The sequence below is a fragment of the Gavialis gangeticus genome, unplaced genomic scaffold (genome assembly GCF_001723915.1).
Source record: "Gavialis gangeticus isolate Ggan-Ray unplaced genomic scaffold, GavGan_comp1, whole genome shotgun sequence".
NCBI lineage: Eukaryota > Metazoa > Chordata > Crocodylia > Gavialidae > Gavialis > Gavialis gangeticus.
The window spans coordinates 80,941,472-80,961,181 of NW_017729029.1; the positions used below are offsets into that span (position 1 = coordinate 80,941,472).

The 19,710-nt window shown below is 45.8% G+C and overlaps 1 protein-coding gene across 5 annotated transcripts in view; it reads right to left on the minus strand.

Moving 5' to 3' along the window:
* The window catches only part of GPM6A (glycoprotein M6A), a 494,838-nt gene that overhangs the window by 81,015 nt on the left and 394,113 nt on the right, over window positions 1-19,710 (minus strand). For all 5 annotated transcript variants that reach the window (XM_019521801.1, XM_019521799.1, XM_019521798.1 and 2 more), the window contains one exon: window positions 17,980-18,172. In XM_019521801.1, the coding sequence (XP_019377346.1) occupies window positions 17,980-18,172 (193 nt within the window). The remainder of the gene's footprint in view (window positions 1-17,979; window positions 18,173-19,710) is intronic.

Sequence of the window (19,710 nt, forward strand, 5' to 3'; positions counted from 1 at the left end):
CATTGCAACAACATCCGTTCATGTAAGTGGATTCATTCAACTGACCCAAACTGCATAATACAGCTCAGCAAGACAAACTACAATTAACTCAGTCCATAAAATGAGGCTAACAAGTAAAGCCTTTGTAAGGTTCCTCAAAAATAAACAAATAAAGAAACAAAAAACCTACAATGTTAACATTACAGCCTTAGTCCTGTGAAAAGGAGAGCCATACTCAGCTTTAAAAACAACCCTGATATTATCGCAGAACCAACTAATAAGATGTGCACCACTGTTCTCATGGATAAAACAGCACACATACAGGAAGGTAAAAGATACATTTCTAACACAGAGCTTTACAAACTTCTGGTTAAGGACCCCACAGCACAATACTAGAGGAAACTAAATAAATTGTTAAAGAAGTTACCTCTGGAAGCACAAAACAGGGCTAATGTTTCTACTCCCAGGAGCCCACACCAGGTAGCTTTTATGTATTACCCAACATCCACAAATTTGGCAACACAGGATATCCTATGGTCTCTGACCTTGGCACCATGACAAAGGAAGTGTCTGGCTACACTGACTCAATCCTGTTTTCAGATGCTGCAAAAATTGCTGGCTATTTGAAAGTTACCACAGATTTGCCTAATAAATCTTCCATTCACAAGCTTCCAGCTACAACCACTATACTTACTATGGATGTTAGATTACTGTAGACCAACATCCCCCCATGTGGATGGATTACAAGCTATAAAGAACATTATCCATGATGAGGACACTGCTTCTGTATCCATTGCATACGGCTACTTTGTCCTCAGACACAACTATTTCATTTTTGGGGACTCCCTATATCTACAAATGAAGAGCACTGCTAAGGGTACACATATGGCTCCCACAAAAATGTTGATATATTTATGATGGGCCTTGTAGTCTGCTTCCTCTGCAGCTGCCTTCTATAAGACCCCTCTATAAGAATATCAATCACATCTCCATTGCATAGACATATGGGAATGAATCTCTAGAGAAACTGCACCAGGACTTTAACAGTGTCCACCTCTCCACCAAACAGTTTCCACCTCTCCACCCAGAACATTCATTTCTTAGACAATCACTGTGAAAGTTTGTGGTGGCCATGCCATCTCCATATTGTTTAAAAAAAACAACCAACCACTGCAGCTACCTCTTAAGAACCATGCCAGCAACTCTCATCCTAAGCACATCACTAAGTCAATTTTGTACAGTCAGGCTCTGCAGTAAAGTGTATCTGCTCTGACACCACCAACCAGGATGCACTCCTTAAGGATCTGGAGCAAAGATTACTACAATTACAATACAACCACAAAACCGTAGCCACTCAGATCAACAAAGCCAGACTCAGTCCTCATTCTGAACTGCTATGATACCAACCTAGGGACAAGGATGACAGAATCCATTTGGTCATGGGCCAGCAACCGGTTTTCAAGCCAAGGCTGGAACAATCCAGCTCTGGTGTGACCCAGATGGGGTGGCTTCAGCAACATATTGCCGGTGGGGCTGGAGGGGGAGCTTTCCTTTTGCCCCTCTCAGTCAGGTGGCTAGTAGCTGTGCCCACACTGCAGCTGTTTTCCCCCTCCTCTCCATTACCCTCCTACACTCCTTGGCTGCAGTGCAAGCACAGTTTCCAGCTGGAGGGGAGCTGTGCCAGGGTTGGGGAGGAGTGTAAGCAGCATGGAAGAAGCTTTCAGCTCTCTGGCCCTGGCACAGCTCCCCTCCAGTTGGAAGCTGCACCTGCACCAGTGCTACTTTTCCCAGCTCCCCCACTCCTCAGCTATGGTGCAAGCACAATTTCCACACAGAAAGCAGCTTTGCCAAGGCCAGGGATCAGAAATTTCTCCCACGCTGCTCCTGCTTCTCCCTGGCCATCCCCATCCCTTCACATCCCCCTTTCCAGCCAGCCTTGCCCAAGAAGTTGTGCTCAGACTGTAGCCTTGAAGAGGGGAAAGGGAAAGGGGAGCAAGGAGAAGTGGCAGTGGTGTGGGCACAGCTTTCAGCTCTCCATCCCTGGTGCAGCTCCTTGCTGATCAGCCCTATTGTGACTACAGGTTCAGGCAAAACCATGCAGTTCTATGGGATGGATCTGGCCTACAGGCTATGTGTGGCCAACCCCCACCTTTGCTGTAATCTAAAGACCACAGCTTGAACACACCATTAATGACCTCCAACCCCTCCTGGAAAACGATGACTATGTCAAGGTAGTCATGGGGGACAAACATGTCCTAGCTTCCAGGCACCCCCACAACCTCAGACAGCATCTCTCCAGCAACAGACTACATAACTCTCACTGAGGCACCAGGCCTTGCTCTGGAACCAAAAGACAGCTGTGCCCTTGCATCAACACAGACCACATCATTACTGGATGAAATAACATGGACTATAACATTCAAGGTTCATTTACCTGCACCTCTGCTAATGACAAATATACCATCACCTTCTTAGAGTGCCCCTCTGCTGTCTATATTGGACAAACAGGCAATCCCCACATGAACGCAGATCTGACATCAATTCCAGACAAAACACATAAGCCTGTGGCAGAACACTAAATCCTCCCCGGGGTTTCCACTGCTGATTTCAGAGTTGCTGTTCCCGGGGCACTTGTACATGTGATGGGGGTTTAGTCTTCTATGCTCCCTAAATTGAAATGGTGGGGTTTTAATTGAAATGCACCATTTCAATTTAGGGGTTTTATTTTTCTGTTACATTACAGTGAGGGGCTTGATCCTTCTTTTTTTTTGTTAGTGGAGCCTGCCCCTGGCTGGGGGGTGAGCTACCAGCAGGGCCAAGTCCTTCCCTCCATGGTAGCAGAAGAGTTGGATCAGGCTGGGTGCTGCCTCTGAGCTAGGACAGCACCTGGCCCACTAGCAGCCAGCCTAGTTGGCCCTAGGGGGTGCCACTGCCCCAGAGGAAAGGACTGGCACTCACCACAGCCCAGGGACTGCTTGGCCCACTGGCAGCTCACCCCCTGACTGCAGGCAGGTGCCTGCTGAAGGCAGAAATGTGCCTGATCCTTTTTTTCCGTGGAGCCTGCCCACCTCTCCTGCGGCCAGGGGACGAGCTGACTCTTTAGCTGCAATGCATCATTGCAAACTAAATTACATCAGGATGTAGTTTAGTCTACAACAATGGAAGCTCATGAAAACCCCCCAAAACTGGTGCATGTATAATGTGTGATGCCATTAAGCTACACAAAGTGACATTTTCATCACATGTACAGCATGACATCATCATGTGTACAAGTGCCCCAAAACTTTAAAAATAAACTTGAACAAGAAACTGCATAACAAGAAATCATCCATAGGCTCCTTGAAGGAAACAGGGGGTGGGAGGAATCACATGCCCTCCCTCCCTCCTGCCCCCATTTCTGTGCCAACAGCAAGGCGTGGGGGATGGGGTTGAAGCCTGGCAGGAGCCAGGGCTTGGCAGCAGTGGGGGTGGTGGCAGTGCAATTTTTGCACCAACAGTGGGGCATGGGGCTGCAGTCCAGCTAAACTCAATGCCCAGCAGCAGTGGGGGCACGGGCAGTGCAGAGTTGTGCCCCTCTGCCCCAGCAGCACTTATGCGTCACCTATACACGGATGGGATTTGCGTTAAATATAGTCTAAAACAAGACTATGGATTCTTATCCCATTACCTGGATAAACTTTTATAACCCGATGTCCTTCAACGGGTTAACTGCTTTGTTTTTCTCTCTCCTGTCCACCTTGCCTCTCTCAGCAAGTTCCCCCTCCATTTTCTCCCCTCTTCCCTACCCTTTGCATTCAAATCACTGCTTTCTATTTAGAAGCTGTTTCCTACAATCCTTTCACAGAATCTGAAGTCCAATGCTTATGAAAGCTTATGCGTCTCTAATTTAGTCTATAATGTGCGAATCTACCCTGCTTTCTGTCTAGTACTCTGAGACCAGAGATTAAACTCATTTAAGCTGGCAAAGGGAGGCATGATTTACATTTCTCTATGTATCTAACAAACGCCATGCACCCGTAGGTGATTCATCCTGAGCGAATGCTATGAATGACAGTCCAACTTACTCTCCCTCAGGCTTTTCAGTTTGCAGGGGCAATTTTTCAGATTTAAACTTTGAAAGGGATTCCACAGAAAGATACTTGGGAGATATGCCCAACTTTTACATTTTTATTTATTTATTTATTTTGCTCTAGCTAAGTCACTCTTACTCTGTTAACATCCAACTGAAGGAAGTCTGCAGCCACTTTTTGCCACTAAACCATTGTCACTTTTTAAGGAATTTCCTACTCCTGGTTCTGTGATTTTGCTTCTGCCAAAGAAACCCAGACTAAATCTAGTCCTTCACCTATTCAGTGTATTAAATTCAACACCAGTTACCTGCGCAAAATGTCATAAAGGCAGATTTTGCTGAGCTGCTCCTATGTATAACATTTTAGGAAACTGAGAAACAGAATTAACAAAGGAAAGGGAATTATTCATACACTCCACAGAGAGTGAGGCCAAAATGCCTCACATAACAACATAATTAAGGCATAATAGTCTATAATATCTCTGCAAAAAATGCAAGCAATAAGAAAATGTTCATGTAGCCTCATGTAGAGTTTTTTTTTAGAAAACAATTACTACAATTACTAGAGAATAGAAGGGAGGAGAATTAGTGAGGGAACAAAATGAGAATATAATAAACAGTCACTTACAGTTTTAGAGTGCAATGATAAAAGCAAATAACCAAACAGACTAAGGTTAACAAAGGAATTAGCAAAGACTTTCTCTTGGTCGAAAACATAGTCTAGGCAACTGCTGCAAGGTAAGTAACTTTCCTTTCTAGTTCTGGATTTCTTAAAATAATTTCATGTAGGACAGCACTACAAATGATTTGCCAAGGGCTAAACAAGTTGTGCATGCCACATTCTCTGCATCAATCTTGTTTGGTATCATATGAAGAAAAGTTCTTTGTTTTATGTAATATAAGCAGCGATGCACTCAAACTGTGGAGCCCAAGGCCAAATTTCATGGGCTTCCTGCAAGACTTGATTAATCTAATTGGCCCGATGGTCCCAATTTCGCAGGCAGATTGTGGCCACCTCACGCCTTTGATTGGCTTCAGGTAGCCAGGAGACACATGGGTTGCCACCACCTCACTGTCCCCTGGGTCCTGACTCAGCTCTGCTCCTCCTGGCCCAGTACAAGTAGGTTTGGAGCTACTCAGAATAAAAGCAATAAAAACTACTCCTTGGGAAGCAAAGGAGAGGTGAATGATCTCTAAGTGTGAGTACTTCCTCTGCTCCTGAATCCATCATTTTTTTCAGATAATCTGTCAGCAGATTAACTCAAGGCCTGTTTCTAACCTTCATGGCCAGGGACAGACATTCAAAAAGCTGGAGCCTGAACTGATTCAACCTTTGCAGGTTACTCTAGCCTGCCTAGACTGAACCGGTTTGTAACAGGACAAACATGCTCTCTGGAATGAGGCAATGCGAGCACATGCCTACAGTTGCTCACACCAGGCACAGGGGGTGCTAGAGCCAGCCCTTGGCTGCAGGGAAGCACTGCTGGGGGGGCATGGCCAACCCAGGATGAACTGGACAGAGACGGGTTTAATTCCCCCTCCCTGTGCCACTGGCAGGGACCCAAGCTGGGTCTGCCCACACTGCCACCTCGCTGCTGCAGCAGGGGGGCACCATGGCCCCTGAGGCAGAGCGGGGCAGGGAGCAGAGTTCGTTTCCCCTCTACCCCACTGGCAGCTGGGTGGCTCCCTCCCCAGAATAGGCCCCCGGCTGTCCCCTTCGCCGGAGGCCAGAGGAATAACCCTATCCCTGCCCCACCCCCAGATGCCATTCCTGGGCATGCCCCCTCCCTGCCGCTGCAGCAGGAGGGAACAGGGCCCTTACTGGGGGCAGCACCCCTTGTCACTCTGTGGGGGACAGCAAGTCCCTTCCCGGCGAGGGGCTGCAGCATGGGCTCAGGCTGTGCGTGGCAGTGCTGGGGCGTGGAAGAGGCCAGAGCCCTGCAAGTCCCTCCAGCACTGCTGCGCACCACAGCCGCTCTGCCAGCCCCACAGCGCAACCCCGCTGGGAAGCCGTGACTGGCTCCTGCTCATGGGTCACTCACCTCACTGCTGCAGCTGCCAGGTGGGGGTGGAGCCGGCCCCTGCCTCTCGTTCGGCGCTCAGGGTAAGCTTGAGGCTGTGATGCAAGTGGTCAGCAGCTGAATAACCCCCTTTCTGCTGGGAGGGGGCTTGCTCCAAGCACAGAGGGGCCACTCTACCGCAGCAGGGTCTGCCCAAAGCCAGGTCTACCCAGCATGGCCGCTGCTGCCTGGTGCCCAGAGACAGCTCCCGGCCGGCAGGAGGGGGCTTATTCAGTCGCCGTCTCTGAGCACAGGACAGCAGTAGCTGGGCCAGGCAGACCCTGCTGTGGTGGACCAGCCTCTCTCTGTGCTTTGGGCGAGCCCCTCCTGACAGGAAGGGGCTTATAGCTGCTGGCTGTGGAGTCTGCCCAGCCGGGCTGCAGCTGAAGCTTGGGGGAAATAATGGGGCTGAATAAATCCCCTCAGTGGCTTGCCCTAGCCCAGAATGAGCGGCGAGGGCCAGCTCCGCCCCCACCCAGCAGCTGAAGCAGCGAGAGGCGAGTGACCCATGAGCAGGAGCCCGTCATGACTTCCTGGCAGGGCTGCACTGTGCGGCGGGCAGAGCGGCGGTGGAGCACAGTGGCATGGCGGGGCCTTGCAGGGCTCTGACCCACTCTACACCCCAGCGCTGCCACGTACAGCCCAAGCCCACAGTGCAGCCCCTCGCTGGGAAGGGACTTGCTCTCCCCCACAGTGTGACAGGGAATGCTGCCCCCAGTAAGGGCCCTGTTCCCTCCCACCACAGCGGCGGGGATGGGGAGCGGGGGGCAGGGACGGGGTTTTTCCTCTGGCCTCCACTACAGGGAATACCTGGGGGCCTATTCTGGGCAGGGAGCCACCCAGTTGCCACTGGGGTAGAGGGGAAATGAACTCTGCTCCCTGTCCCCCTCTGCCTCAGGGCTCATGGGGCCCCCCTGCTGCAGCAGCAAGGGGGGAATGCAGGCAGACCTGGCTCAGGTCCTTGCCAGTGGCACAGGGACAGGGAATTAAACCCCTCTCTGTCCCAACCCCTGCCAGTCCCTGGTCGGTTGGCAGAGCCGAGGGGTGGGGCCAGCTTGGCTGGGCTGGAGCAGAAAGTCCCACCCAGAGAGCATGCTGGGATGCTGGGGGTGTCTGATTTAACTCAAACCAGCAAAGGGCCTGGGACAGACATTGCATAAACCAGTTTGAGCCAAATCAGTTAAGTCTGATACTACATTCAATTAGGTTTATCTCAAACTGGTTTCAGCCATTTTCAACCTGGTTTACGTACACTGAATGTCTGTTCTGTTACAGTTTCTGATCACTTAAACCGTTTATGTGTAATGTCTGTCCCTGGCCCAAGTGTTACAGGACAAACATGGCTGTTGTGCTCTATCTTCACCTCTAGAAATGGTTCCTTTCTTATTGACCATTTTCTTAAAATTAAGATAAGACTTAGGAGGACCAGGGTCAGCATCAGACATGACAGGAACCAAAAAGACAAAGAACAGAGCTATGCTGTCTCACTCTTAAGGCTGACTCACCCCTTACCTGACAGAATGAAAAAAGCTTACATTGCTTCTGGCCTTGCCTGTTAGGTCTTGTAGGTAGATAAAAAACATTGGTCTCCAGAAGTCTCAGTTAGCTGACTGACAAGTATGGTCATTTATGTATGTTTTTTTTAAAGATATTTTTCTGAAGCAGAAAACATACTTGACAGGATGCTGATTTGCTTCCTAAATTGTTCCTTTCTGTTACGTTATGATTTGACAAGCTCCCTACTTAAAGATCTCTTCTGCTATTATTCATAGATTTCTTTTCATGAACTGATGTGAATCTCTTTGTTCATTATTGAAATGGTGCTACATTTAGATGCTAGTCTAGATATGACAACATTTTACTAATACCTGCTAATGCTATCTTCCTTATGAGCACCTATTTTCTGCATTTTTGGCTGTCAGATTGCTACATGACACAGGAAAATTTCACTTTGTTACAGAAACAGCCAATTGCAGAATACTGCAGAGGTATTTGGCTCTATTTTCAATGGAAGATCTGGCCACTATCTTTTGCATGAAGTGTTTACAATGCTATTTTTGTTAAACATCATGTTCTATTCATTACTGAATCATTCCAGCAAGAGAACAATTGTCTCATTTATTTAAAGTGTATGTTAATTAAAATGTAAGTGTATTAATCAAAACTGTTTCACTCTTTCCTCTATGACCTTAAAAAAATCATTATGATTTAATTGATGTATAATTTACTTTTCCCCAGGAAAAGTAAATTTCACCATTAAAATGTAAGTTCCAAGTCAAGGCAGAAACTCCCACCAAAATGTTATTGATCTATAATCTGACTGATATCTACCCAGTGAGTATCCCCTTGCCATAAACATAAATAAGCAAAACTATGCACTGTGAAAATGAAGCACTAAGCCAGGGTCCTATATCACCCCAAAACCTACCCTAGATGTCTCCTTTACACTTTCTGCCTCAAAAGGCATGTGGTGTGCCCTCTCAGCATTTCAGGGGGTAAGGATAACACGGTATTCATGGGGTCTTATGCAAAATTTGTCTCACATACTGACTGAAGATAATACCCAAACAATCCTTGCTTCTCACATGCTGCATAACTCTTCAGTAAGTTTTGTAAAGTAATTGTTTTACTGTACAAATGCAAAACCATTACAAATATATGGCAGCAATACAAATATATGTGTATTAATGTATATTAGTTAACTGCTTGGAAAAAAATGATTGTATGGAACTATTTCAACACATTTTTAGAAATCATGTTTTTGATGCAATACAACATTATATTGGTCTCCATCCTAAAAGGTTCAAAAATACTTCTTGGGCACATCTACATGAGATGTTTACTGCACAGTAGATTAATTAGCTATGCAGTGAATGATGTGCATCTACATGTATGCCTCTATTAGGCTGGAGTAAACTAGTAACTCGAAAGCAGGGTAGTACTTGTCAGTAGAAGTACTAACCTGTGGCATAGGTTTTTACTCCACAGCAGGGCACGTGTAGACGCTGTCCCAGATGGCTATGGCACAAGGGTGCTTCAAGGCTGCCTGCTGGCTAGCCCCACACTGAAGCACCATCATGCCCTGGCCAGCCCCTCCACAACACATTGAGCCAGGAGAAACAGTCCCAGACAGACAGGCTGACTGCCTCCCTCTCCACCACCAGCCCTCTGGCAGCTAGGGTTACTCTTACCCAGTTCAACATGCTGCGGTCCCAAGCACATGTGAAGACACAGTGCCCAGGAGCAATAAAATCTGTAGTATTAAGCTCCAGAGTTTATTCATGTGCATTTATTGCACATGTTAATGCACCCCTTGAACATTTTTATTATTGATATTAAATTATATTGTTCTCTATAAAGCCATTATGGCTGCTTTTATAGATATAAAACTAAAAATTTACTAAAATGCATATTATTAGCTGCATAATACACAATACCAAATTTAGAGAAATCTGGTATACATTTTAAGTAAATGTTTAATATTATACATCATGAAATATTTACTTATAATATCTATACCAGATTTCTCTAAATTTGGTACCCCTCATGCTAAACCCCTCATAAGACATCTATGTATCTCTTTAGATAATATTGCAGTTTAGCAGTTGGATATTTTCCTCTCAAATTATGAAAGATGGCATTTCCCCGCATTGTTTAAAAAAATTAAAGCTATTGCTAACCAAGTATGTCTAATACTTATGAATTTTTAAAATGCTACAACTCCTATTTATATTTCAGTAACCTCCAGAAGCCCTAAGCAGGATCAGGGTCCCACTGTCTTATGTGCTGTACAAACAAGGATGAGGACACTAATCTCAACCCTTACAGTCTAAGGTACTTATTCTATAATTGTGTCCATGCAGGCAGAACCTTATACCCACTTGGCTAGCCAGTGAAGCCTTAGGGGCTTGCATTGGTGCAAGATGTATAACAGTATAGATTTAAAGAAATAGGGCCAAACAGAAGTCATATACAAAGTGACATACAAAGCAAAACCAATACGTGACAAATTGGCATATTTCTTAAGTATTATAAATAAGATACCAGCTGCATGTGTATAGAGAAAATTTTTGAAGAAGGAAAAGTTAGTCAGCTAACATATCAGTTCAGGAAAACTATTTAATGGATAGGAAACAGCATGCAAGAATGCATAGAGAGATTCAGTTATAGCAAGAGAAGTTGCCAAATATTTTTTTCCAAATGATTTATACAAATATGAGCCAGGGAAAACTCCTTATTCAGATCTGTAGGGAAAACTTATTTCTCTGTCAGCATTTATATATTGCCTTACCTGTAACATCTACATGCAGAGATTGAGGACCAATTGATTTTGAGAAAGATTTATAATGGAAGCACAAAAATACATTTTATGATAAGTACAAATTAGTCCAAGATGCGGATATTATTAACAGTACCTCCTTGTGCTCTCTCCCAGACAAAAAAACAAACAAAGAATAGTCCCAATAAAGTGCATATTAAGTATGATGTGCCATCAATACCGCAACTCAATCATTTTCCTATATCCTTTAGCAAGCGAATCTTGCCTGGAGGCCTAATTGAACTGTTAGCAGTCAAAATAAAGAGAAACTTTTGCACTAAGGTAAATCATTAAGAACTGCGAGGCTTAAACCACAGACAGCTACCCTTTGCAAAGGCGATTTGCAAATTTAGTCTATAAATATTCCTAACTTAGTTGCAAAATCTCTACAGATCTTTCCATTTTGCGCATTGCAAGAATCTTTGCTAACCAGGTTTTTTCCCATCTGAGTTAACAATAAAGTTACATGAGTTATAGCTTTCTCAGTTTATATTGCAGTTGGAACAATAACTATTCAACTTTTTCTTGAAATAATGCAACAACAAATATTGGCTCCCTGAGGAAGGGTGGTTTTATTGTGCAGTGTTCTCCCTTATATTCATACTCCTTAAAGTCTCCCTAATACTGTATACCAACACAAACATCCCTAGTTCTGGCATCCTCTGTCACTTCCATGACTTTTTGTCCCTTTTCCACCAGCCCCATTCACTGTGAAAATCTTCTCTGCTTCTTGAAGGAGTTGTTCAAGGCTAGGGACAGACATTCAAAATCCCTGAGCCTGAACTGATCCAATCTTTGCAAGTTACTCTAACCTGCTTAGGCTAAAATGGTTTGTAACTGACCAGAAATCCCAGAAATGCAGGCACATGCCTGCAGTGGCTTAAGCTAGAAGCCAGGGGGCACTAGAACAGCCCTCCCTTCCCTTCTACAGCACTATTCTGAGGGGGGTGGTGTTACCAGGCACAGGCAGAATGCTCTGATTAGTGCAGCAGGGACTTGATAAGTGTTTATCAGATACAGACACTGACACCCACCCCAGCAAGTAAGTGTGTATGGGGGGAAGGGGTGGGGCAGGGCAGGGGAAAGGGAGGGTGCTGGGGAGTAGATCAAGAATGGGGGGAGAGTGCCCCTGTGCCCACTCCCAGGAGCAGGGCTAGGGGGTGAAAGCAGGGGTGCCACTCTGGGCCACGCATGTGCTGGCCAGCCTGACAGAGGGTTTGCATACAGAAGCTGCCACTGCAACTCTGTCACTGCACACTGTGTTACCATCCCATCACCACCTGCATGGCTTTGTGGCACTAGTGGCACAGGGCGTGGCAGCGGCAGTGCAGTGGCCACCACCATGTGTGGGCCACATACGTGCCACCCAGCCAGGGGGGTGTAGCAGGGTGCTTGCATGCAGCAGCTGCCACTGCACCACTGCTTATGCCCCACACCCAGCTGCACAGCTTCGTGGTAGTGCAGGGTTGCTGGTGGCTGTATGCAGGCTAGGGGGGCTTTCTGGGCAAGCGCTTTCACTGCGGAGCCATGTCCTTCTCCCCTGGATTCTAGAGGTAAGTGGGGTTTGGGGGCTGTGGGGCAGGACTGGGGAAGGTGGTTGGGAGCTGAAGGAGAGGAGGGTGCTGCCAGCCCCAGGCAGCACACCACAGGTGGGAGCAGGGCCAGGAGGTGAGGACAGGGGTGTCCCTCCATGGGGGTGCTCTGCAGGCAAGCGATGCAGGGCACAGCACGGTGGTGCCCGCTATGCATGGGCTGCACACATGCCACCTGGCTGCTCGCCCAGGGGAGGGGGAAGAGCAAGCTTGCAAGTGGCCAGCTGCACCGCTCTGTGGCCGGCTCTGCAGCGGCAGCGAGGGATGATGGCTGCGGGGTGGAGGGGGCGTGCATGTGGCAGCCACTGCTGCTTACCTGTAGGACCGTGTCAGCGGTGACAGCCACTGCCTACAAAACCTCCCTGCGCTGCCACAGTGCTGTGCCCGGAGCTGTGCGGCTGGGAGCAGGGTGGCAATGGCAGTGTGGTGACGGCCAGGAGGCACCATTTCCCCCACCATCCTGCACCATGGCCATGGCCACCACCACAGTGCCACTGCCGCTATGTGGCCAGTCGCACATCTCTGAGCACAGCTCCGCAGCGGCAGTGGGAGGGTTTGTATGCAGAGGCCCTCACTGCTTGCCTGTGGGTGGCCCCACAGGCAAGCAGCAGTGGCCACTGTGTGCCAGCGGTGATGGCCGCTGCATACAAAACCTCCCGCTGCCACCACGGAGCCTTGCTTGGAGCTGTGCAGGCAGCCACACAGCAGCAGCGGCAGTGTGATGGCAGCCATGGCCGTGGCACAGGATGGTGGTGGGGATGGCTGTGTGCTGCCCAGCCCAGCCACCACTACACTGCCACTGCTGCCCTGCACCCAGCCACACAGATCTGGGCATGGCTCTGCAGCAGCACAGAGAGGTTTTGTAGGCAGCAGCCATCACCACTGACATGGCCCTCTAGGTAAGCAGCAGCGGCCACCGTGTGCGAGCCCCCCCCCCAGCCACCATCCCTCACCACCTCTGTGCAGTCAACCACATAGAAGCCTCCTCCTCCCCCTCCCCGGGGCAGACAGCCAGGCAGCATGTGTGTGGCCCGCACATGGTCGGCCCCACCACACTCTGCCCTGCATCACTTGCCCACAAAGCCCCCCCTGGCAGAGGGACACCCCTGCCCTCACCCCCTGGCCCTGCTCCCAGCTGTGGTGTGCCACCTGGGGTTGGCAGCACCTCCTGCTCTCTCAGCCCCCAACCATCTTCCCCAGCCCTGCCCCACATCCCCCAAGCCCCACTTACCTCTAGGATCCAGGGGCAAAGGGTGACTCTAAGCCTGAGCCCAGCCTTGACTGACTCAGAGGCTCAGGCCCTGCCCTTCCCCCTCTCCCTCCTCATCTGGGCAGGGCTAGGGGTTTCCCGCCCTTTCTGCAATCAGCTCTTCCAGTCTGGAGCTGTGCCAGCCTGCAAAAGAAGAGAATCTGCGGATTTCTCTGCTAAAAAGAGAAATCCGTGTTTTCTCCAATAAAAACAGGGAATCCGTGGTTTTCTCCGTTTTTCCGTGGGAAACAGAAAACCTAGATCCCTGCCCCTAACTCAGTGTTTATCACTCCATTAAGAAAACAACAGAGGGACATTACCAGATACCTGTAGATTCTACTTGTTGATTTAGCACTGACTGAAGCCAGCATGTGATCTGCTGGCTAATACATAGACACCTCCTCAGAAAGGCAGAGGGGAGGGGGGAATTCCTGCTTAGCAGAGAGTGGGGAAGAGAAGGGGCTGATCAGTCTGCAGTCCCTGCCAGCCACGGAGCAGAGGGGAGGGGCCAGCCCTACTGTGGAGCAGAGTCTCACCCAGCCCAAAGAGCATGTCAGGATATTGGGGGAGTCCGATTTATCTTAAACCAGCAAGGGGTCTGCAACAGATGTTGCATAAACTGGTTTGACCCAAATCAGTTGAGTCTGATACAACTTTCAACCACCTTTATCTCAAACTGGTTTCAGCCATTTTCAAACTGGTTTATGTGCCCTGAATATCTGTTCTGTTACAGGTTTAAACCAGTTCCTGATAACTTAAACTAGTTTACGTGTAATGTCTATCCCTTGCCCAAGTGTTGCACCCTTTGGAGCCACTTGTTCAGATAATAAATTTGACAGTAAGCCACTCCACTGATTCCCCTGGCCCCAAGCCTTTCCTGGTCCTCTAGTTCCAATTTTGCAGCTCAGAGGAGGAAAACAAATACCCCAAAACAAAAACACATAAAACTCCTCCATTGCTCTCTTGCTCCTGGTCTTCTGTAGTCTTTCAACTTCAGTATTGGGAAGTTAACAAGCAAGCACTTTCCCCACCATCTAACCCTTCTATTTAGGACAAGTCAGTAGCATTTGCTCTATTCCACAGAAGTAAAAACTATTTTACTTAAAGGGCCAGAAACTTTTTGACATGGATATTCTTCAAAGGAGCAATTATGTGTTTGATAGAAAGCTGCAAGCAAGTCAATTGATCATGCTGGTATGATATCTCAAAAGCTTTTCTCCCAACAACTAAATATGCTGGCTGGTGACTGTAATTATAATTCCAATGATTTTGAAACAAAGCAAACAGGTAAAATGCTTACTTACAGTTTCCCATCAGATACCATTTTCCTGAACACAGAATGTATAGACTAGACCCCCACTGATTTTGATGATATAGGGATTTTGCCCCATGGCAATATTATTATTTTCTGAGAACCAAAGCTTCACTTTGCAACAAGAATTTTATTTTCTCATTTCACTAAGCTGAAACTAAGAACTATCTATATGGCATGACCAGATCTTCCTAATTGTCCTTCCATATATTATTTAAAAAAATAACTGATAAAAGATACTACCCATTCTTAGAAATAAAGGACTAGAGAAGTATCTGAAAATATGGACACTTCTCGAGGAAGCTGCCCTTACCCAACATAGAGGGCAAAAAAATCTAGATTAAAGAGTTCGGACAATAAGCTTAATCAGCCTCTATTGAGACCAACTGGATTCCTATAAAATTCAATGGCTAAATAAATGGGCATAGTTTTGGACAACCTGTTAATTCCGTTCATATGATATACTATATATTTTGATATAATAATGTAGTTATTAAGAGGATGCTTGACTATCACATTACCTCATGCTGAATCTTCCATTTCAATTACGGTACTGTTAAAATGACAAATTGGACAGCAAAGGCTATTAATTTGTCATGCCTAAAATATCCTTGGCTCAATTTTCTGGAGAAATTAATGATTTTTTATTTTGTTGTAATCTCTTTAAATCTCATGGGACTGAAATAATCCCTTTGCCCCTCAACACACTGAATCCCCATTTGTCATTAAAATGTCCACATAGTTGATTGTTTTTGTGTTAATCCCCTGAAGATGTTTCTAGCTACCTTCTGCTTCTCCCTGTAACTGTTCCCTTTTAGCATTTGTTGGACTTCCAAAAATAACTATTTGGAGATAGCCCCAGGAGAGAGATGAAGTTAATTTTGAAGACATTTGAGCCAACTTGAAATGAAGTACCACAAAGGTCATCCAGAAAAACAAAGCAATTCAGTTGGTCCTGGCAAAAATTGGTATTTACCACAGACTAAAAATTGGTCTTAAAACTTCCCTGTTTATTAAGAATGACTTTCATGATTTAAAACAATGACTGTAGGCACCTCTACATGTGCAATTCATGCAAAACAATAATAAACTCCATCACATATTTTGTCGGAGTTTATTGTTCCCGGGCACTACATTTATATGTGCACCCGAGACTGCAGCATGTTAAGCTGGGTCGCAGCAGGCCTGCCTGGCAAGGGGTTCAGGGGATCAGCTGGCCAGCCCAGGGCTGCTCGGACCTGGCTCAAGGTGCTACCAAGGGGCTGACTGGGGCATGAGGGTGCTTCAGTGCAGGGCTAGCAGGCAGGCAGACCCTACACTGAAGCACCTTTGTGTCCCAGCCAGTGCTGCCAGCATCTATATGTGCATTGCTGTGCAGCAAAGAACTCCAGCATAGGATAATACTGGTATTTCAAGAAAAACAATTCAATTAGTCTTTACTGCTGCTCTATCATTTCCAATTAATTATCTGCATTGACGGAGAGTGTCACTTAAGATTTTGACAGAGAAAATCTGGAAAACTTGCTAAGAAGTGAAAGCATCAATTTACTATAGTTCTTCGCTAATGGGTTTCTAAAGACTAATAAAATATGTTAGAGCCTAATAAAATGACTGATCTTTCATTCAGCCATAACACTGAACCCTAGCTGTGAAGTCAAGTGAGATACATAATTCTTTATGCTAGGCAAAAAAGAATAAAGGTATCAAAAAGCCACGTTTCCCAGAAGCACTATAAGCAGTAGTACAGGATGTTCAGCTCAAGCAGCTCAACCCTCTGGATGTGGCATACAGGTGCCTAATCTAGCAAACAATTGACTAGCATTCATTATATGAAAATCCCTGCACAAAAAGGAAGCAACTATGACCTAGAAGCAATGGTACAACTGTGAAAGTCAGAAGACCTGAAATACACTCCTAGCTTTGTCACTTATTGTATGATAGTGAATGAACTGCTTCGTTTCATTGTGAAAACCTAATACTCCCTGGAATGAAGAACAGGGTATTTCAGCTTCAGCTCAGTACATGTGCAGCAATGGAAAACTTGCACTGAAATACCAAAGAGGATGTATTTGTGAGAAAGGAAGAGGAGAGGAGTCACCATAAACATGTGTCATTTTATTTCAGTAGGATATCCTATTAGACCCATGGCACCTCTGATGAGGTAGACATGCTCAACAAGAGGAACTGTGCACAGGCTTGTGGACTTGAGGAAGAAGTAAGGGGTATGGGCTTTTACATCCAAAGGATCAAAAAAAATCCAAAGCTCCAGCTTTCAGAAGCCCCTCCCTCCCCCCTCTTCTCCGTGGTCTATGCTTCAATCTCTTCTAACTCTGCCCCTTGCCAAGACTTTTCTGTCACTGCCTACTACATTATGTTGGCAGGAAGCTGTCCCATTCAAGGGAAGCAGATGACACAGAGATGAAGCTGAATGCTCCTCAGAATCACACCATTCCACAAGTTTTTCCCAGTGGAATATCCATAGGTTGGAGAAGGAGGCCTGCTCAGAAACAAAAAAGCAAATAAAAAGGAATCCTGCATTTGTCTTTTAAACAATGTCATAATTTTAAACCAATATGTTGATTTGGGAAGGCCAGACCTAAATGCTGTGAGTGCTTGAAGCTGACAATAGTAGCATCAAAACCATTGTTTGGATTATTCAGTTTTCCCTTTGCTTACATTAGGGGTATGATTTTTGCACTGTTCCAACATCTTTTCTAGAAGAGCTGGACATTATTGATGCTTACCTTTATTTTTCATTAATTTGTGACCATGTGAAAAATATGCTTCTAAGGTATGAAATGTGATTACAAATGCAAAACAAAACTACACATACAGGCAAACCATTTATCCAGAACTAAAAGGAAGTAAGGCTTTACCACAGTTAGTTACTCTAGAGTAATTGACTACATGCATACTCATATTCCAAAGTTGATGAAAGCTAAACCACAGTAGCTTAGCCTTCAATGAAAGCAGCAGGCACATAGTAAATCCCTATCCTTTTTTACCTTAAGGTAATTAGGTCCCTGTGACTTGCATTTACAAATTTTTAATTAAAAAGCATATTTGTATGTTATATGATATATTTTATATCACTTAAATTATTAAAAAGTATAAGGATAGTCCACAAAGATCACAAAATACATCAGTGAATCAATGAATTATACAATTATTAGTATCCAATTACTAAGATGCCATGGAGTACTAGAAATGAATGACAGAATGGAAAAAAATATTAGCATTCACAGAATTTCAATTGTCATACTTATCCAATAAAATTATATACGCAGAAGGTTATTCTTCCTTTATTTTTTATTGCAGCAGATTGTCATGAATCTAATCCATCTCCCTGTACAAAATATTCAGAAATCAAGAAAAGAGAAAAGGTTAAATAATGACTTACATGGTAAAGACATCAATAACGTCCCCAGCAGCTCTTGCCATCTCAAAGTAGGTTTGCAGAATGTTGACAGTTCCTGAAAGTGCTTCATGTCCACAGCCACAGAACAGTGCGACGCCAGCATACAGCAGGATGGTGGCAATCAGCGAGGCATAGGGAATCCCCCCCAAGCATTTGATACAGCATTCAAAGCACCCTGAATAAGAAAGAAGAGAATATTTTAACACATTTTGGTATTCATCTATCTTCAAAGTAAAAGCATCTCTTTTGTTTTGGGGCAATATTTGCATTCAGGGATATTACAAATGCATTTCTGGATATTGAGACCACAGGTCAAGGAAAGAGTTTGTTGAGCATCAATATTACAGTCTTTCCTATACCTGTCACTGTCCTCAGACTGGGAAGAACTCTGAAATGGAAAGGGGTTAATTCAGTGCTTAAGTTTTCTAAATACCCACAACCCTGATGGTTAAAAAGACTCTAATAGTGTGAATGAGCCAAGAACCAGTATTATAGACAAGACTGGTGACTGCCTTGCTGGGTTAAGATGAAACAAGTGAAAATCTTAATCATACATTATCTGCCAGGTGGCCAGAACTTTTTACTCTAATCACTCTCCCAGATGTCATTCCTTTTTTAGGCAAAAAGACCCATCTTGGTATTAATTTTATTTTCTTTTATTTAAATAGCTGTGAGCAATTTAAAATAGTTCTAAAAAAAGTTAAACAATTTCTTACATGGCAAAGACATCCTGCAGCAATCACTGCAGGGAACAAATAAAAAATTCCATACTTAAGATGGGGGTTGATGACCGACAGCTAACAGGCTGAATCCAGCATGCAAAGACACTGGATCGGACCTGTGAAGGTCTAATCCAATCCATATTTTACTAACAGCATGTTCATCCCCTGCTGTCACCTTGTGGTCCCATCCAGCCCACTTTCCACATTTTACTGACAGCAAGCTGACTTCCTGCCACTGCTCCATCCATCCCTCTTCTGCATGATCTGGGCTAGGAACAGTCATTCAAAAAGCCTGCACCTGAATGGATTCAATCTTTGCAGGTTAGCCTAACCTGGCTAAGCTAAATCAGTTTTGTAACCAGACAAACATCCCAAAAACGCAGGCACATGCCTGTAGTGGCTCAGGCTACAAGCCAAAGGGTGCTAGAGCAGCGTTCCAGCCCTTCCACGGCACTGAGCTGAGTGGGGGAATGGGCCAGACCCTGGCAGGATGCTCTGATTAGCACAGCAGGGAATTAATAACAGTGTTTATCACCCCTAACTCAGTGTTTATCACCCCATTATCACCCCTGTTTCCTACAAAAGCTCATGCCTCTGTGAATTAATTTAGAAGGTGTTGTTCTGCCCTTCCCTGAGCCTGTCTTCAGACTAATATGGCTATCTACCTCTCTCAGGAGATATTAATCATATATATTAATCACAGAGGGACATTACCAGCTACCTGTTGATTCTGCCTGTTGACTCAGAAGGGACCATAGCCAGAATGTGGTCTGCTAGCTAATACACAAACACCTCCTCAGCAAGGCAGAGGGGAGGGGGGGCTGCTTAGCAAGGAGTGATGAGGGGGAGGGGGGACAGCAGCCTGAAACCTCTGGAGCTGCAGCCAGGGAGCAGAGGGGAGGGACCAGCTCTGCTGTGGAGCAGAGAGCCGCGCCTAGCCCAGAGAGCATGCCAGGATACTGGGGGAGTCTGATCTATCCTAAACCAGCAA